The sequence below is a fragment of the Onychomys torridus genome, chromosome 1, assembly GCF_903995425.1.
Source record: "Onychomys torridus chromosome 1, mOncTor1.1, whole genome shotgun sequence".
NCBI lineage: Eukaryota > Metazoa > Chordata > Mammalia > Rodentia > Cricetidae > Onychomys > Onychomys torridus.
The window spans coordinates 15,710,855-15,729,826 of NC_050443.1; the positions used below are offsets into that span (position 1 = coordinate 15,710,855).

An 18,972-nucleotide genomic window follows, 5' to 3' on the forward strand; every position below is an offset into this window, starting at 1 on the left:
AGCACAGGCTGTACAGACAATTATTTACTTATTATAATCTTGGCCCCTTTTAGGGGGTGGGCCAAAGGTCCGGGCCCAGCATGCACCCCCACTACTTTGGGGTCTGATCCTCCCCCAGCTCTGCTAGGTCCACAGGGGCCAGAGTGTCAGGCCAGCGGAGGTGGAGGTAGCCACAGGAGCACAGTAGGGAGATTGTGGAGCCACAATGAGGCAGACAGAAGCGAGGGCATGGGGACAAAAATCAGGACCCAGAGTTGAGTCCAAGGGGCCCTGGAAGGCTTTGGCCTATCCATTGGGCTGGGCCTCAAAGCAGGCGACAGGCATTGCCCACGCTGTCAGCTGAGGTGTCGAGATCATGGCTGTATGGGGATTCCCAGTCTCTCAGGAAAACAGCCTCCAGCTGGCTGCGCAAGCCACCATGCCCATTCTGCGTCACCAGCAGGGAGGTGCCCGCTGTCTCTGTGAAGTAGCTCCCAGACCAGTTGGAGGTTCCTGGGGACAAGGGGTAGAGTAAGGGTCTGATGGGGTGGCCTGGAGCCAGTGCCCAGGATCTCCTTTTCTTTGATATGCCTACAGTACCGAGGGGCACTCACCAATGTATGAAGCACGTTCAGTCACCATGTACTTGTTGTGGTTGACACGGGCGTAGGGTATTCGAGCCTGGACTTCATCCGCAGGGACCACAAACAGTTTCTGCAGGGGAGGGGAGGGCATCGAGAAGCTCTGGTGCAAGCTGGGGAGCTGTGAGCAGCTTTGGGTGGGAGCTGTGAGCAGGTCAGTGGTGTCTCCAAAAGGCACCTGGCTGCTTCCCTGCAGTGGCTGAATCCTTGGACCCAAATAGGGTCCAGAGCAGCTGGTCCTCAGTAAACACCAGCTGAGGTGGGGTGAGGCCTACAGTGTCATGGATCCCCCGTGAAGCCCCATATCTAATGTCCCTTTTTCTAGAGAAAGTCTGTCTTGCCTCTGTCTCTCTCCTTTCTGTCTTAAAAATTTTTAAATTTGTGTGTGTGAGTGTGTGTGCTGGTGCCCATGGGCCAGAGGACATGAGATTCCCTGGAGCTAAAGTTACAGGCTATTGTGAGCTGCCAGACATGGGGTGCTGGGAGGCAAAATCTGGTTCTTTGGAAGAGCAGCAAGTGCTCTTAGCCAGAGAGCCATCTCTCCATCTCTCCAGTCCCACAGACTGTCAGACCAGGCCTCACTACATTTCCCAGGCTGGCCTGATTTATTGTATAGCCAAGGATAACCTTGAACTTCTGATTCTCTTGCCTCTCCCTCCCAGGTGCTGGGATTATAAGTGTGGGTTCACCTCTGGCTTATGAGGTCCCAGAGGCTGACCCAAAGCCACAGCCCCTCATAAAGTCTGTCTTTCCAGTATATAGCAAGTGCTTTCTCTCTGCCCCTCTCCCTGAGACTCCCCACCTCAATGGTGGACCTCCCTCCGCACTCCCTGAATCCCAGGCAGCCATGGTTCATAGTTCATGGTTCCCCCACATGGCTGTATACTCTGGGTCATCCTTGTCATGACACTTGTGGTTCACGTGGGCTGTGTCCCCCAGGACATGCACAGTGGAAAAGGGGTGGTCTGGGCTGGGTTCTTACCACCTGGATGTCAGAGTGGGTGTGGTTGTCACGGAGAGCAGCCAGGGAGAGAAGGAAGGACCGCATGGATGGCTCTGAGTGCCCCCAGCAGCTGATGAGCAAGCGCACTTTGACACCTCGTTCGTAGGCCGCCCGTCGTAGGCCGTCATCAATGGCTGGCCAGAACCTGAGGTGCAGCAGAGTAGAGGAAGAGGCATATCTTTCTTTTTAAGTTTTTTTTCTGTGTTTGTTTGTTTTTTTGTCTTGTAGACAAGGTTTCTCTGTGTAGTCCTGGCTGTCCTGGAACTCACTCTGCAGACCAGGCTGGCCTTGAACTCAGATTCTGCCTCCTGAGTGCTGAGATTAAAGGCCTGTGCCACCACCACCACCCTGGCTTTTTTCTTCTTAATTTTTAAAGACATGTACTTATTTATTTATTTTTTAATGATTTACTATTGCTTTAACTATGTGTAGCTGTGTCTGCATGTAGATGTGAGCCTGTGAGTATCAAAGTCCATAGAAGACAAAGGCATCAGATCACCTGGGGCTGGAGTTACAAACAGTTGTGAGCCACTTGACAGGGGTGCTGGGAACCAAACTGGAGTCCTCTGCAAGAACAAGTGCTCTTCCTGCTGAGCATCTCCCCAGCCTCAAAAGATGTGTTTATTTTTATTTTATGTATACCACCCTAGAAGAGGCAGTTTTAGCTATAGACTTCACCTACAGCTTTGGAGCTTTGGGGCTCCCAAGCTCTCTTCCTACATTCTCATATTCCTTACCTCCTGTTCTGGCTACCATTTGGGTACCCCAAAACTTACCTTCCCATCTTTTGTTTTGAGACAGTTGCTGTCTGTGGCCAAGGCTGGTCTCCATCCTCCTGCCTCAGTGTTCTTCCAAAGAATGGGCTTACAGACAGACGTGCACCACCATGCCCAATCTCCTCTCATCTGAGTGTGTGCATGCGTGCGTGCGTGCATACATGTGTATGTGTGTGTGTGTGTGTGTGTGTGTGTGCACGCGTGCGCGTGTGTACTCCTGGATTACAAGCAATGTGAGCCACTTGACATGGATGTTAGGAACAAGGTAGGTGCTGGGAACTGAATTGAGCAGCAAATGTTCTTAACTGGTGAGTGATCTCTCTAGCCCCAATCCAAACACCCCAATTCAGCTAGGGTGGCTGGCCAGTGAGCCTTTGGGATCCACCTGTCTCTGTCCCCATGATGGGGTAAAAGATGCATGCTGTCATGCATGCCTTTCATCTCAGGTGCTGGGGATCCAAACGGGTCTTCTTGCTTGCTTGGCAAGCATTTTACCCGCTGAGCCTTCTTCCCAGCTCCATCTTACCTTCTGACCCCACATTCAATCACCCCCTGCCCCACCCCTTCTTGGTGACACTAGGGGTGAGCCTGGGGCCTCTAGCATGCTGAATGAGAGCTCTGTCACTGAGATACTGCCCTTGCCTCCTGCTTGCTCTTGGAGCCCCCTTACCCTCCTCTCACAGAAGTTGCCCATCCTGAGCCCTTCTCCATCCCAGAGTACCTGCGTGGATGGGAGAACTCCATGGTGGGCAGGTAGTTCATAACTGCAATGTAGATGAAGCTCCGGGCACTGTCCACCACGTTGAGCAGAGCCTTCAGGTCTGGAGTGCGGCCACTTGGACACAGCGGTGGGGGTGCACTCTGGGGGTGAGGGGACAATCAATACATGTGTCCTGCTGGAGGCATCTCATAGTGGACCCCAAGTTTGGAAAACTCACAATGAACCAGGTGCTATGGAGCTCACTAAAAACCAGTCTCCATGAGAGGAAGGAGAATTACCATTTGTTTTGCAGGTGAGGAAACAGGCTCTGAAAGGGTAAGTAAGCTACTTGCTTAAGGTCACATAGCCAATCCGTGCGGCTGAGACTGAAGTGCTCGGTTCCAGAATTCATACTCTTGGATGGGTCCTGATCCAGCAGCAATAACGTCACTTTGTTACTTGGAGACTTGCTTCAAATGCAAATTCTTTCTTCAGTGTATGTATACATATACGTGTATATCATATATGTGAATGCATGCGCCGCACTGTGTGAGTGGAAGTCAGAGGACACCCTCGCGTGTGGGTCCTTGCCTCCCATTTTGTTTGAGGCAGAGTCTCTGCCACCACCTACAGAGGTGTTGGGATTATAGATATGCACTACTATGCCAGGTTTTTTTTTGAGTGTGGGGGATTTGAACTCAGGTCTTCATGCTTCCACAGCAAGTGGTACACTGATCTATTTCCCTAGCTCCTTATGATTTTGTTGTTACTTTATTTTATTTTTTAAAGATTTATTTATTTATTATGTATACAATGTTCCGCCTGCATGTGTCCCTGCAGGCCAGAAGGGGGCGTCAGATCTGATTACAGATGGTTGTGAGCCACCATGTGGTTGGTGGGAATTGAACTCAGGACCTCTGGAAGAGCAGCCAGTGCTCTTAACCTCTGAGCCAGCTCTCCATCCCACCAGAATAACTTTGAACTCCTGATCCTTCTGCCTCCACTCTCCCTGGTGCTGGAATTACAGGCAGGTGCATCTTCAACTGGGACAGGGTTTTAGTGACACCCCCAGGCAACTGATTTGGAGATCTTGGCCCTATTCTGTCACAGCCAACCCTGATGAGGCAATTCTGCATGTGTCAGGGGTCACAACAGGCCCTTTGCTCGGCCCCGAGGAAACTGCAACTCTAAAAATAGAAGTGGCCGTGACGAAGGAAGTGCTCATCTCTATGGAAGACTCTGGATACAAAGGGCACCAAAGGTCATGTTTCCCTGCAGCCATGATTCATGACCCTCCACCATGACTTCGGGCTTGATGACTTGACAAGGGGAAATACAGAAAGCCCTGAGTAGCCTTCCTCAACTGAAAATGTGGCAATAACTAAAATCAGTAGTGTTTTCGTCTATCATGCTCAATAACTGTCCCATGAAAGAGTCAGCACAGATAGTGGCAAATTTGCCTCAGAGGCTGAGGCAGGAGGATCAAGAGATGGGTGTAAGTTTGGGCTGCACAGATCTGTTCCAAAAGAAAAAGATGTGGGCACTCTTGTAATGCTGACGTTTGGGAAGTAGAAGTGGGCATGCCAGAAGTTCAGGGCTAGTCTCAGCTAAGTAGGGAGTTCCGAGGTAGCCTGAGTTATAGGATTATTTGATCTTGCCTCAAGAAACCAAAAAAGGGGAGGGGGTAGGGAGGCTGTGGCTCAGTGGTTAAGAGTGTGTGCTTTGTTCTTGCAGAGGATTGGAGTTCAGCTCCCAGCACCCACATGGGACAGCTTACAAACTTCTGTAACTTTGGCTTCAGGGAAAGCCAATGTCTCTGGCCTCCACGGGCACCCTCACTCACATGTACATACATACACATGCACATATACTAAATAAAGTAGTTTTAAAAAATAATAGTTGGGAGGTGGTGGTCCACACCTTTAATCCCAGTACCTGGGAGGCAAAGGCAGGGGGATCTCTGTGAGTTCAAGGCTAACCTGGTCTACAGAGCGAGTTCCAGGACAGCCAGGGCTGCACAGAGAAAGCCTGTCTCAGTGGGTATCTTCCTTAATCATTCTCTACCTTTTTTTTTTTTTTTAATAATGAGACAGGGTCTCACTATGTAGCCCTGCCTGGCCTGGCCACTAGGTAGGTCAGACTGGCCCAGACTTACAGAGATCCTCCTGCTTCTGCCTCCTGAGTGCTGGTATTAAAAGTGTGCACTACTATGCCTGACACCACCTTATTTTTGACACAGGATCTTTCACTGAACCAGAACTTAAAGATTTGGATAGGTGGCTGGCCAGAGAATTCTCAAACTCTGCCTCCCCAGGGCTGGGAATACAGATGCATGCTGTTGTGCCTGGTGTTGGGATTTGAACTCAGGTCCTTAGGCTTGTACGGCAAACACTTAGCCACTGAGCCATCTCCTCAGCTTGTGTCTAGTTTTAATTTACTTAAATGGAAAGAGCTGAGATGTAGCCCAGTGGTAGACCTTGTGCTAGTATGTGTGGGGTCCTGGGTTCCATTTCCAGTACTTAAAGAAAAAGAAGGAGGAGGAGAAGGAAGGGGAGGAGGAGGAGGAGACTGGCTGTGATGGCCCATGCTTTCAGCACTCAGAAGGCAAAGGCAGATAGATTTCTGTGAGTTCCAGGCTAGCCAGTGAGTGTTACATAGTGAGACCCTGTCTCAAAAACCAAAAGCCCTGCCAAAGTTGTTCAAGGCCATCCTCAGGTACATAGTTCAAAGCCAGCGTGGGCCGCCTGAGACTCTATCTCAAACTAAGTAAAGGAACAAATGGAAAGAGCTACCTGTGACTGATTTAGACATCATCAAGAGCTTGGGGTTTCTGAGGCCATGTGTACCTCACACAGAAGGTGGAAATGCCAGGACATCCATTTTCCAGATGAATCCAGTGCTAAGGGAGCTTGAGACACAGCCGAAGCTTTCGACAAAGCAGAGTGACCAAGGGTGAAATCCAGACTTCCCTCCCCAACAACCACCAGGCAGGTCTAGATGGAGGCTACAAGTGATGATGTGTGGCCAGAAGCACGTGAGGACCCATTTCCCCCAACTTACCGCTAAGTAGGCCAGAGCTGGGGTGCCATTGAGGCAGATCTCCATTGGTGTCTCTTGATTGTAGCGGGTATCAAAGGGCCGTGGCCAGGTTGAAGGGATGGAGCTACCTGCCTGGCCTAGGAACCAGTAGGCCTCAAAAATCTTGGTCAGGTCTCGAGCGAGGCAGCTGCAGTTGTACATGACCACTCCCAGTTCCTTGACCTGTGGGAGAGCAATGCTGAGCCTAGGAATGCTGGCCTGGTGCTCACAGATGACATGTCCTGTCTGATGCCTTAGCTAATGCCTCTCAATCTTTACCTGTACCTAAAACCTCCACTCTGAAAACCAACATCCTAGAACTTAAATGTATAGCTATAAACTTGACTTATGTTTTGAAGAAACATTCAGTTATTGTAAAGTTCCAGGGTTTTTATTTTCTTGTGGCACTGGGTATTGGAACTAGGGCTTACACACGATAGGCAGGGGCTCTAACACTGACCACACCCCAGCCCCTCACTGGGGGATTCTAGGAAGGTGCTCCACCACTGACCACACCCCAGCCCCTCACTGGGGGATTCTAGGCAGGTGCTCCACCACTGAGTCATACCCCAGCCCCTCACTGGGGGATTCTAGACAGGTTCTTTACCACTGCGGTCCATCCCCTGCTCTTTGGGCAAAAAGAAAGAAAAAAAAAAGGTCTCACTAAGTTATCCTGGCTGGTCCTGAACTTTCAATGATCCTGCCTCAGACACCCAAGGATCATGGATGACAGGCCTGAAGCACTAGGTCCTATGAGCTGTGTGTTTCCCGAAACTTTGCAAGCCTGTTGCTTCTGCCCTATGCCAGCCAGCTCCAGCTGACTCAGGTGTTGTCTCCCCAGACTGTGCCAGCATTCCCCTGGATTCTCAACAGGCTCCACTGGAAGGGAAGATAGGCACATAGGAATACTCTGTCTTCAGCGCGTCTGCATAGTTGTCGAGACTAGGAGTCGGGGGAGTATCTGCTGGGGTAAATTAGAGTCATGTCTGTTCCGTCTCCTACACGTCACTGCCTGAGTCAGCTCCTCTTGTGCTGGCCCCTGCTGATGCTTCAGGCAGGTTAGCTATGTTTCTTTGGGGACCCTTCCCTCAGACCCCAGGCTGGTCAGGTGTCTGCTTTAGACTGCTACAGTCAGTCACTGTGTTCCCTAGGCTAGCCTTGAGCTCTGCCTCTGCCTCCTCACTCCACCTTAGATCCTTTGCCTCAACTTCCCCATTCTAGCCTCGGCCACCCAGCCCTTGCCACCTTCTAACCTCACCTCCAAGCTCCTGCCTGTGCCTCCTCCATCTACTTCCATCTCCATCCCATCTCAGTTGACCCTCTATCTGCCAACACCCGTATCTTGCCCTGACCCTCTGTGTCTGTATCTCCATTCCATGTTGGATCCTCTGCCTGGTCCCCCACTCCACCCTCAAACCTCCACCTAGGGCCCCATTTTGTACCTGATCTTTGCTTATACCCACCCCCACCCATGACCCTCTGCCTGCACCTCCATCCCACCCTGATACTGCTTGTACCACCCACCATCTCAACTCACCCCAGCCTTTGTTTCTTCCCCATCCCGGCCCTGAGCTCTTTAAGCTGCGGCTACCTGGTAACAGGTCAGGCTCCACACTGAATTGCACATCCAGGAAACCTACCTGTTACCCCCATGTTCCCAGAGCCCCCCAGTTCAGAGATGGGTTCAAATACACACAAGGAGTGTACAATGAAGGCCAGGTAAGTGGCTAGGACCTCCAGTGCTCTGTGTCCTGGCAGCTGCCAACAGGACTCAGAGCAAATCCTAAACTACTGCAGGGACAAGGCAGTGGAGGGTTGGACCACAGGATGTATAGGAGGATCAGAAAGAGACAATGAAGGTGGGCAGGGTACGCACAGACCTGGGTCAGCGAGCGCCAGTCCATGTTGGCACTGCCCAGGTAAAAGTGGGTCTGATCCACCACCCAGAACTTGGTGTGCAGGACGCCATGGGTCAGCTTCTGCATGTCCACCATGCGGACCTGGGCACCTGTGACCAACGGGGGCAGCAGTCAGGGGCCATCTTGGGTGGCCCCAGCCCTTCACCCTTGCTGTTGCTCACCACTCTGTAGCAGGGACTGCAGATCAGCCAGAGGTCCATTGGGTTTGCTCACAGCGATGCGAACCTTTACACCTCTAGGTGCCAGAGCCTGGAGCTGCTGGAGAACCTCTTCACCCTGTGGGAGACAGCTGCTGAGGGGCTGGGCCAGCCAGTGCTCCGATAGCGCCCTCACAGTTTCCCCATAATAATAAATAGGCTTTACTTAAACCTTACAGTGGAGGATTCACAGATTACAATACTAAAACCCTTTGTCTTTCCTTCTTTGTGCGTGTGTGGTGCTGAGGATGGAACTCAGAGCCCTGCACATGACAGGCAAGTGTTCCATTCCAGCATTACATACACACTCCCCTTTGTGTATATGTGTGTGTATGTATGTACACACACATGTGGATGTCAGAGAACAACTTTCAGGAGTCAGTTCTCTCCTTTGACTGTGGGTTCCTGGGATTGAACTCAGGTTGTCAGGTCTGTCAATTTTACCTGCTGAGCCATCTTACCAGCCCTCACTTTTCTATTTAACTAAATTATTGAACACAGAGTCTCCTCAAGTTCCTTGGGCTGACACAAACTTGATTTGAAGCTGCAGCAGGGACTTAAACTTGAGATTCTCCTGCATCAGCCTCTGAGTAGCTGGAACTGTCAGCCCACACCACAAGGCCCAGCTTCCAAAATGTTGGGATTCCAGACCAGCTCTCTCATGCCAGGCTTAACAACCATGTCTTTTTTTGTTTTTTTTGAGGGGGGTGGGTTGTGAAACAGGGTTTCTCTGTGCTGCCCTGGCTGTCCTGGATCTGGCTCTGAAGACCAAGCTGGCCTTGAACTCACAGAAATCCACCTTCCCCTGCCTCCCAAATACTGGGATTAAAGGTGTGTACCACCACTGCCCAGAGTATAACCATCATATTTTAACAGTAAACACTCAGAAAGGGCTGAGTCTGTACCAGGCACTGGACTAAATTTGCACAGGCTAGCCCACTGCATCCTTACAGGAGCTCAGCAGGGGAGCAGTATGCGCTTTGCAATTTTTTTGTTTTTGTTTCTGTTTTTTGTTTTTCGAGACAGGGTTTCTCTGTGTAGCTTTGTGCCTTTCCTGGAACTCGCTTTGGAGACCAGGCTGGCCTGGAACTCACAGAGATCCACCTGGCTCTGCCTCCCGAGTGCTGGGATTAAAGGCGTGCGCCACCACCGCCCGGCTACTGTTTGCAATTTCTAGATACTATATGGGAGGAGAGAAGAGCTGCTTAAGGTCACAGCTGCAAAGGAGGTGGCAGCCTGGCTTGGGATGGGCTAGAACTTGTTCCTTCTTTGTGTGATGGATTCTGAAAGCCAAATCCATCATAACCAAAGTCATTCCTTGACATTCAGAGGCCTCCAGATAATCACGACACAAAAACAGCACTCTTAGTTCAGAAGGTTGTCTGAAGACAGCTTAAACACCCGTGTACAGTTAGCCTGTAAGACTCCCACCTGTCTCCAGGGTGGCAGGAAGTCCCTCCCACTCCCTCTCCACTGCACCATTCCCACAGCCAGTTGGTAGATGGGAGGTGGGGGAGGGTTGGGTGGGAAGAGAGGATTTGGGTACCTGCTGGGCAGAGGGCTCTTGCGTGTGGGTGTCATTGTTGGTGAGGGTCCAGTAGAAGGATGCGATGTCCAGGCTGCTGTGAGCACCGGCGAGGAGGCCCAACCAGGCCTGGCTAGTGGAGGGGTTGCTCGTGGTGGCATTGGGGAACTCCAGACCCTCAGGAATGCTCTCCACCAGCACCGCTCTGAAGGTATGGAGGACATCTGTCAGCCATAGAGGGCCAGAGATGATAGGTTGGGATAGAAAGGCTCTGCTGGTCCCCAGATGCGGATGGAAGTCTGGTGTGTGTGTGTGTGTGTGTGTGTGTGTGTGTGTGTGTGTGTGTGTGACTGGTCTGTCTAGAGGTGTGGGAGGGATATGTGTGTATCCACAGATGTAGATGAGAGATGCTGCCCATGTGTTCACAGACCTGTATAAAGGATGATGACGCTGTGGCTGCCATGGAAACAGCAAGGGAGGGGTGAGTGGGCATGGACGTGGGCACACACAACCCCCTCATCACAGCGCTGGGTGCACCAAAGCGCATGGTGCTCTTGCAGGCTTAAGTGTCCCTGGGCTGGCAGGCCCCCTCCCGTCCACCATCCAGCTCCCCTCCACTTACTCGCAGGGGTCATAGCAGGGGGCTGGGCGCTGGTTGGGTCCAAATAGATGCAAGTCCCCATATTCCCAGAGAAACAGCTGAGTCATCAGGGCACCGAAGCCCACCACTGCCAGGATAAGGACCAGCAGGACCCAGCGGGCTTTCTGTGGGGGAGGGGAAGGGAGCTGTCAGCCTACACAAGGCTGGTCACCCCAACAGTCTCTGAGAAAGTTCAAGGGGAGCAGCTTACTCCTACCTTCTCCGCTGCCTTCCATGCCTCGATTTCATTCACGGGCAGTTCTCCCGCAGGCTCCTCAACAGGGACTTTCAGCTGTGGGATCAAGAAGGGGTGATGGGCAAGTGGGAGTCATAGGATGGTTTGGTCCAGGGTTTCCTGCCCTTCAAAACGCCCAGCCCCTCCGCGCTAGGCGTCCCATCCTCCTACCTCCTGGTACATCAGTTTAGGCTTCATATTGCCGGGCGGCTGGGAGACTGCAGAGGCGAAGCGGCAAGGTGGGTGTGTCGGGGGATGGAAACTGGGAAAACAAAAAGCAGGCACTGTGTGGGGCAGTCTGAGCTTCAGGGACTTCACAGAAAGTGGATGCTCTTGGGCTTATGAGATCCACTAAAACCCTCTATCCGAAGATCACGGGGGCCCTCGGCCCTGTGCCTATCACCCCAAAAGGAGGAAGCTGGTCGCTGGTCAGCAGGGATGTTGAAATCCCTGAAGGTCCAGCGCCTCTGCCTTTTTTTTTCCCCTCTCCAGTGCCATCATCCTGCCGCCTGACAAAGCCTCCAGCTTGTCCGTCTTTAGCACTCACTTGTTCCCCATCAGTACCCCTTTTTGTTCCCTGCTGAGCTCGAATCTAGAGAATTCCAAAAAGACATTTCTAGCTGGGGGCCCGTGGAGCCCCGAATCTTTGTGCCTGGTTCTTCTCAGCCTTGGGGTGACTCACGGAATGTCCCAGGTCTGCCTATTCCCAGGTAGACCTACCTGACCAGACACCTGAGGCTCACAGCCCAGGGCCATCGCGGCCTCCCGTTCCCCACACCCCAGCCCCCTCCCTAATACGACCCCAGCCTTACTCTGGCGGCGGCGGCAGCTACCTCGGTGGGGCCCCAGCTTCTGCTGAAGCAGCTGAGTAGGGGCGGGAGGAAGGAGGCGGGGCCTCCGCGGATCACGCCCACTGCAGCGGGGAGTCTGCGCAGTGCGCGCAACAGCCTGCTTTCCCCGCTGCGGGGAAGGGGGAAGGAGGCGGTCCCCAGCAACCTGGTCTAGCTTGCGGGGGTGGGGTGGAGAGCACAGGGATGGGGGGTGAGTTTCGCCTCGCGCCACCCCTGTCCCACCATACCCCCAGAGAGACCGAAAAGTCAGAGAAAAAGGAATTCTCACCCTTTTTTCTGATCTACAAATGTGAATTTTTTGTACCATGGGCGCCTAGTGAAAAACAAGATTAATCTTGAAGACGCTCATAAGATAAAATCAAGGTTGAATAATGTTAATTCAAAGAGAAGGGTAAGCTCACCAGAAGACAGACAGTCCACGCAATGGGATGGGAGAACGGAAGCTGACGGCCACAGAGGTTTTCTGGTAGTCTGTTGGGACGACGGTATTTCTTTTAAGTCAATTGATATTTTTAGAGATTTAAAAAAAAAAAAAAAAAAAAAGCTTTCTGGATCCCACGTTCTATCTAAGCAGGATTAAAAACATTTTTTTTTTTAATGTTACTTTTTATTTAGGTCTTTTGAGACAGGATCTGGTAGAGCCCAGGCTAGTTGGATTTAAAGCTAGGGAAATAAACAGGTGGTCCCTTCTCTCCACCTAGCCAGCCCCAAACACAGGAAGTGACAGGGACAGAGCTGGTGGTTACCTCCAAGGGATGACCCTCTTTCTTGGTTTGTGTATGTGTGTTATTGACCTTCAAATTCAAGACATTGCAAAAGCCCTACCAAGGGGCTTCATCCCCAGCCAGCTTTCTTATTATTAATTAACTTTTTGGGTGGATGGTGAGTGGTTTTACAAAAAGTCTCACACTGTGGATCAGGCTGGTCTCAGCCTAGCTGAGTCTCCCAAGTCCTGGTATAGCCCCACTTCCTGCATTACCAGCAAGACTGAGACAGAAGGACATCAACCAAATCCAGGCCATCCTGGGCTGCATGCAGGGTGAGACACAGTCTCAGAAAAGAAAAATGAGCTGGGTGTGGTGGTGCACACCTTTAAGCCCAGCATCCTGGAGACAGAGGCAGGCAGATTTCTTGTGCAGATCTGTTGTGAGTTTGAGGCCAGTCTGGTCTACAGTGTGAGTTCCAGGTCAGCCAGGGCTACACAGAGAAGCCCTGTCTTAAAAAGAAAAAAAAAAAGAAAAAAAAAAAAAAAGAAAAAAAAAGAAAAAGAAAAAGAAAAAAGAAAGGAAAGAAAAACCAGGTTCCAAAACACCAGCAAGCAAGGGCAAGTGCCACGATTATCTGAGGCTGTGGGGAAGAACCCACAGAAGCAGAAGACAGCAGCCCTGGAGTGGGTGAAGTACAGGGTGGGGGAAGGGAGAAGTGAAGGTTGACTTTTATGATTTCTGAAGGCTTTGATGAGAAAACCGATTTTATTGAAGAATACAAAGTTGGAAATGGGGTGTGAAGGCACAAGTCTGTCATCCTAGCACCTGGGAGGTGCAAGCAGGATTCACCAGGAGTTGAAGGTCATGAACTTAGCTACAAAGAGTTTGAGACAGACCTGATCTCCAGGAAAAATAAAACCAGCTGGAGAGATGGGCCAGCAGGTAAGAACAAACACTGCTTACAGAGGACCTGAGTTGGGTTCTCAGCCCCAACAGGAGCAGCTCACACAGGTAACTCTATCTCCAGGGAAGCCAATGCTCGTTTATGGTCATGACATATATACACACATACATATAAATAATTTTTTTTTTTTTTTTTTTGAGATAGGGTTTCTCCATGTAGCCCTGGCTGTCCTGGAACTCACTCTGTAGACCAGACTGTCCTGGAACGAACAGAGATCCCCCTGCCCCTGCCTCAGGAATTCTGGGGTGAAAGGCACTTGCCACCACCACCTGGCATAAATAAATCTTTTTTAAAAATTAATTTAGCGCTGGGCAGTGGTGGCGCACGCCTTTAATCCCAGCACTTGGGAGGCAGAGCCAGGTAGATCTCTGTGAGTTCGAGGCCAGCCTGGTCTACAGAGCAAGATCCAGGAAAGCCAGAAAGCTACACAGAGAAACCCTGTCTCAAAAAAACAACAACAAAAAATTAATTTAGTAGGACATGGCGGCACACACTTATCATTCTAGCACTCTCCAGTTTGAGGGCTGTTAAAATTTGAGGCCAGCATGGGCTATACAGACCCCATATCAAACAACTAATTGTTAAATCATTTTAAATGCTATTTTGAATTTTTTTTTTAAGATTTATTTATTTATTATGTATACAGTGTTCTGTTTGCATGTATCTGCAGGCCAGAAGAGGGCACCAGATCTGATTACAGATGGTTGTGAGCCACCATGTGGTTGCTGGGAATTGAACTCAGGACCTTTGGAAAAGCAAGCAGTGCTCTTAACCTCTGAGCCATCTCTCCGGCCCTATCTTGAATTTCTTTTCTTTTTCTTATTTCTTTTTTTTTGATTTTTCGAGACAGGGTTTCTCTGTGTAGCTTTGCGCCTTTCCTGGGACTCACTTGGTAGCCCAGGCTGGCCTCGAACTCACAGAGATCTGCCTGGCTCTGCCTCCCGAGTGCTGTGATTACTGGCGTGCACCACCACCACTGCCTGGCAGAAGTTCACTTTTTTTTTTTTTTTTTTGGAGCTGAGGATCGAACCCATGGCCTTGCGTTTGTTAGGCAAGCGCTCTACCACTGAGCTAAATCCCTAACGCTCCTATTTTGAATTTCTTTAAAAAAATTTTTATTCCCGGGCAGTGGTGGTGCCCGCCTGTAATCCCAGCACTCAGGAGGCAGAGGCAGGCGGATCTCTGTGAGTTCGAGGCCAGCCTGGTCTACAGAGCTAGTCCAGGACAGGCTCCAAAGCTACAGAGAAACCCTGTCTCGAAAAAAAAAAATTTTTTTTTTATTACATTTATTCTGTGTGTGCTGTGACACGACTGTGGAGGTCAGAGGGCATCCTGCAAGAGTCAGTTCCCTAATTGCCAGAACAGCTGACTGAATTCAGGCAATCAGGCTCACTGACAAAAGCCTTGATTCACTGAGCCATCCTGCCAGCCCAAATGCTCATCATTTCTATAGAAACTGAAGTGTAACTTGGCTCAGGATCCTGGTTGGGGTGTTCCTTCTCCCCATCCCTAGCATCCAGAGATCAGTGGACTCAGCTGGAGCAAGAGTCAGACCCACGGGGGTGGGGGTTGGTGATAACAAGAGTTTGGCAGTCAGAAGCTGGCATTCCTCCATGGCCTATGCCACTTTTATGCAGGGGTTCCCAAGGCCCCAGCACAATCAACCCAGCTGATCCTCCTGCTCAGTTTCCTTTTATATATGGGATGTACCTCAGCCAGGAAACATATCTTCTTCCTGTCAACAGTTCCTTGGCCTGTGGTCCTGTCTTTTCAGGTGTGACACCACAATCTGCAGACAAAGAGGAAGCAAAACTGGCTGGGCTTTTTTCAAAAAATATTTATTGGCGTGAAGTGGGCATCAGATCCCTTGGAACTGGAGTTACGATGGTTAGAGCTGCCATGTGAGTGCTGGGAACTGAACCCTTGTCTCCAGCCCTGGCTGGGCTCTTGAGATAGATGCTGTGTGCCACCACCGCCCGGCCAGTCTTGGCTTTTCTGAGCATAGCTGGCCTCATTTACAAAGCAGGTGTTGTAGTGGATACATGTCCTGTCTATGACCTTGAAACACTACCCCTAGAGATGTAGCAGGTAACTGTCCCACCTACCTGTCACATTGAAGTACCTGCCCCTGTGGATACCCTTAAGACCTGAGACAAGACATGCTGTAGGTTGCTCTCTTTGCTCCCTCGTGGGACTTGGATGCTGGGACAATCTCAGGAGGAAGAACAGCGTGGGACCGTGCCTTACCTTTCCAGGACCCTGTAACAATTCCTCTGTTCTATCTTGTGAGTTTTCTTTTCTTAATAAATTCCTTTGCCCTTTAAGCAGACTCTGTGGATTTCTCACTTTGAGGGATCATCTTATGTCTGGGATTAAGGGATGTATGAACGTTAAATGGGCAAGCCCTAGGCTATGGGCTCAAAACTTGAAACCTGGGAAAGGTGGCTGCTTTCTGTGAGCCTCACATCCATTCACCTTTTTTCTTTTCCATTTGAGACAGGGTCTCTCTACCTAGCACTGGCTCTCCTGGAACTCACAGAGATCTCCGTTTCCTGAGTGTTGGGATTAAAGGTGTTACCACACCAGGTGCCAGGGACATTGATTCTTTTTGAGACAGTGTCTCTCTCTACGATGTAGTCCATGAACTTTTCTTTCTGTCTTCCCTTCCTTTCTTTTCTTGTGCTAGGGATGAAGCCAGGGCCTTGTGCTTTCAGAAGGCCATTAAGCCCATCTCTACTTTCTAGGCTGTTGGGATTACACCTGGCTCTGGCTCCTTCTCATTCAGTCTCTCGGTCTCTCTCCAGTCTTGCTAGGTAGCCCTGGCTAGCCTGGAACTCACTGTGCAGACCAGGCTGGCCTTGATCCTCTTGCCTCTGCCTCCAGACAGCTGGGACCACAGGAGTGCCACCCACCGTATTTCTTTTTGGTTTTGTCTTTTGAGACCAAGTCTGACTAGGTGGCCCTGCCTGACCTGGAGTTCACTATGTAGATCAGATTGTTCAGGGACTCAAAAGAGATCTGCCTGCCTCTATCTCCTGAGCATTGGAATTAAAGGTATGTTTGTATGTTTTCTAATTTAAAAATTACATTTATTTGTTTATTTATTGTGTGTGTTTGGTCTGAGGAACAAATTACATACGTCCAGAACAGCATCGCGAATGGTAAGTACTTCTGAACTAGAACTCAAAACTCTAAACTATCCTGCTCCTGCTCAACACCTTTCTACAGTACCCCACTGCCCTCTGGTACAAACCTTCTCACCATGTCCTAGAGGGACCTGTTTGCACCCTGTGGACCACTAACCAGTACTACAGTGCTGTGGGCCGCAGGAATATATCATAAGAACTCAGCTGGTTATGGCAAAGTCACTACCTGGAGCAATCAGGGAATTCCTCCAGAGGAAGCCAAATTCCAAGGAGCTTTTGGTGTTACTTGGCTTGTTATATATCAACTGTATTGTTATGAAAATCATGTGTGCCTTCATAGTTTTCCCAATTGACTTTTCCCTAAGAAGGGCTAACAGTGTGGACTGATCACTCTCTGGACATACACATTCCAGGTATTTGGAGAATGGCCTCAGGAAAGGCTTTCTCTGGAATCAGATATCTCCCTTAGCCACTTTCAAGGACTAGCAGTAATAACAGTCCACATGAAGCTCTCCTGATTTAAGGCAAATTCCACAAGGAGACACCACCTAGGTCAGGTGGACGTTAAGTAACAGCTTTACACAATTCAGCTCGGACCCTCCTTTCTTACAGCCTTACTAACTTTACAGACCTTTAACTCCTTACCTAACCACTTCTAGGAATATTTAGATAACCTTGTGCGCTGACAGCTATGCTCACCCCGAACCCCAGTTCAAGCCTCCCTTAATTATCATCATTGGCAGCATCCGGCCAGGTCCATCCCCAGATGGAGGAAAGTACCTTAGCAGAGATACCTCTGTACTCTCTAAGAACAGACTTAAGCATCCAGGCTATCTGTTTGAGAAGGCCTGGCGGATGTGCCAATTAAGCTTTACTTCCTCCTTTCTCAACCCAAAGGCATCTAGCTGTACACATATTGCCTAGCGACGGAGCACACTTTCCCCCACCCTGCAGAAAAATGGCAGATAGCTTGGAGAGATAGGAGCCACAGGAAAAAAGAAGACAGTTTTATTTTCTCCCATTGATCTAGCAACTTACAGATTCTTTTTTTTTTTTTTTTGGTTTTCGAGACAGGGTTTCTCTGTGTAGCTTTGTGCCTCTCCTGGAACTCACTTGGTAGGCCAGGCAGGCCTCAAACTCACAGAGATCCACCTGGCTCTGCCTCCTGAGTGCTGGGATTAAAGGCGTGAGCTACCACCGCCCAGCTTAGATTCTTAATATTTTCTACTAATCACATTTAAGACTATAGTTGAGCACACAAGATTCCCTTTTCTTAGATATTAGCCGAATTTAGCCTTTAGTTAATTCATTTCCCCATTGGTCACTTCCCTTTGGGGTTGCAAATGATAATTAACTGTTATTGCCTCTTAATGTGATTCTTATCACCCCTCCGTTTGACCCTGGAAGCCTGGCTTTATATACCAGGACTTCCAGGACATGGGATGGAGAAGAGAAAAGAGAATGGAAGAACTTGATGGGTAAGAACTGGAGAGGAACAAACCAAGATGGGGAAGAACTAGATTGAAGGGCTAGAAGAGAGTACTAGAGGAACGAGATGGGAGACGAGGAAGAGTCAGATGGGGAAGTACTAGCTGGGTAAGAACAAGGTGAGAAGGACTTCGATGAGGTAGAATTAAGATAGAACTTAGAGGGGACAGCAGATAAAGGTAGAGAGAAATCAGGCAAGAAAGGAGCTCGGCACAAGAACAGAACTGAAGCTGTGTAGATAGGATGTTATGCCAGAGGAATTAAAGCAAGTGGACTATAGAGCTCGGTGTGCTTAGATTCTTTATCTGAAAATAGAACTACTAATGGAGAGGACTGTCTCCTGAGCCCCTGGGATGTGTAATATTAAGGCTGATCCCTCTAATATTATACAAGACTACAGCTTCAGTCCTCTGTCTGAGTCTGCATCCTTGTCTCCAAGTTCTCTAGGTCCCCTGAACTCCAGCTCTGCAAGTTTCATGGCCTACTGTGTCCCCATAGACCTTCCAGCCACCATGACTCCAGGTCATCTATCACTCCTAAATCTGTTCCTTTTTGTCTTTTCTTTTCTATTTAATTTGGGACAGGATCTCACCATATAACCCAGGCTGGTCTTGAACTCGAGATATTCCTTCCTGGCATTAAAGGTGTCTAGGTTCCTGTTTCAAGGGCACTGTTGATTGAGGTGGCATATGCTTGTAATCCCAGCACTTGGAAGGCAGAGGCAGGAGAATCAGCAGTTGAAGGAGTATGAGGCTCACCTGGGCCTTATGAGATCCTGTCTCAAAAAATAGAGGGGAAAATGTATTTTAGTTAGGTGTTATGGCTTATGCCTGCCATCCTAGCGCTTGGGAAGTGGAAGAAGGATGAGGAGGAGTTCAGGGTCTTTTCTTTCTTTTTCTTTTGGCTACATAGTGAGTTCAAGGATACCTTGGTCTACTTGAGAGAGACCTTGCTTCAATAAAACTGAGAGAGAGAGAGAGAGAGAGAGAGAGAGAGAGAGAGAGAGAGAGAGATTGAGGTTGAGATTGATCTTACCATTCTACCTAGCTTTCTTTTTTGTTTTTGTACAAGGTTTCTCTGTGTAGCTTTGGCTGTCCTGCAACTCTATAGACCAGGGTGGCCT

General features: G+C 49.7%; 1 protein-coding gene across 4 annotated transcripts in view; it reads right to left on the reverse strand.

The window, feature by feature from the left end:
* Positions 1–9: 9 nt before the first annotated feature.
* The window catches only part of Pld3 (phospholipase D family member 3), a 24,414-nt gene continuing 5,451 nt past the window's right edge, over positions 10–18,972 (reverse strand). Inside the window, exons 2-14 of one of the 4 annotated variants that reach the window (XM_036195789.1) lie at positions 14,926–15,004; positions 11,946–12,015; positions 10,865–10,955; positions 10,676–10,750; positions 10,441–10,583; positions 9,840–10,023; positions 8,258–8,372; positions 8,058–8,185; positions 6,160–6,360; positions 3,121–3,260; positions 1,603–1,768; positions 594–693; positions 10–492 (exon numbers count right to left, since the gene is read on the reverse strand). In XM_036195789.1, coding sequence (XP_036051682.1) covers positions 305–492; positions 594–693; positions 1,603–1,768; positions 3,121–3,260; positions 6,160–6,360; positions 8,058–8,185; positions 8,258–8,372; positions 9,840–10,023; positions 10,441–10,583; positions 10,676–10,750; positions 10,865–10,891 — 1,467 coding nt within the window. In that variant the 5' untranslated portion in view covers positions 10,892–10,955; positions 11,946–12,015; positions 14,926–15,004 and the 3' untranslated portion in view covers positions 10–304. Of the gene's footprint in view, positions 493–593; positions 694–1,602; positions 1,769–3,120; positions 3,261–6,159; positions 6,361–8,057; positions 8,186–8,257; positions 8,373–9,839; positions 10,024–10,440; positions 10,584–10,675; positions 10,751–10,864; positions 10,956–11,505; positions 11,603–11,945; positions 12,016–14,925; positions 15,005–18,972 lie in introns of those variants that run through there. The other 3 variants (XM_036195780.1, XM_036195773.1, XM_036195798.1) reach the window with 3 other exon arrangements.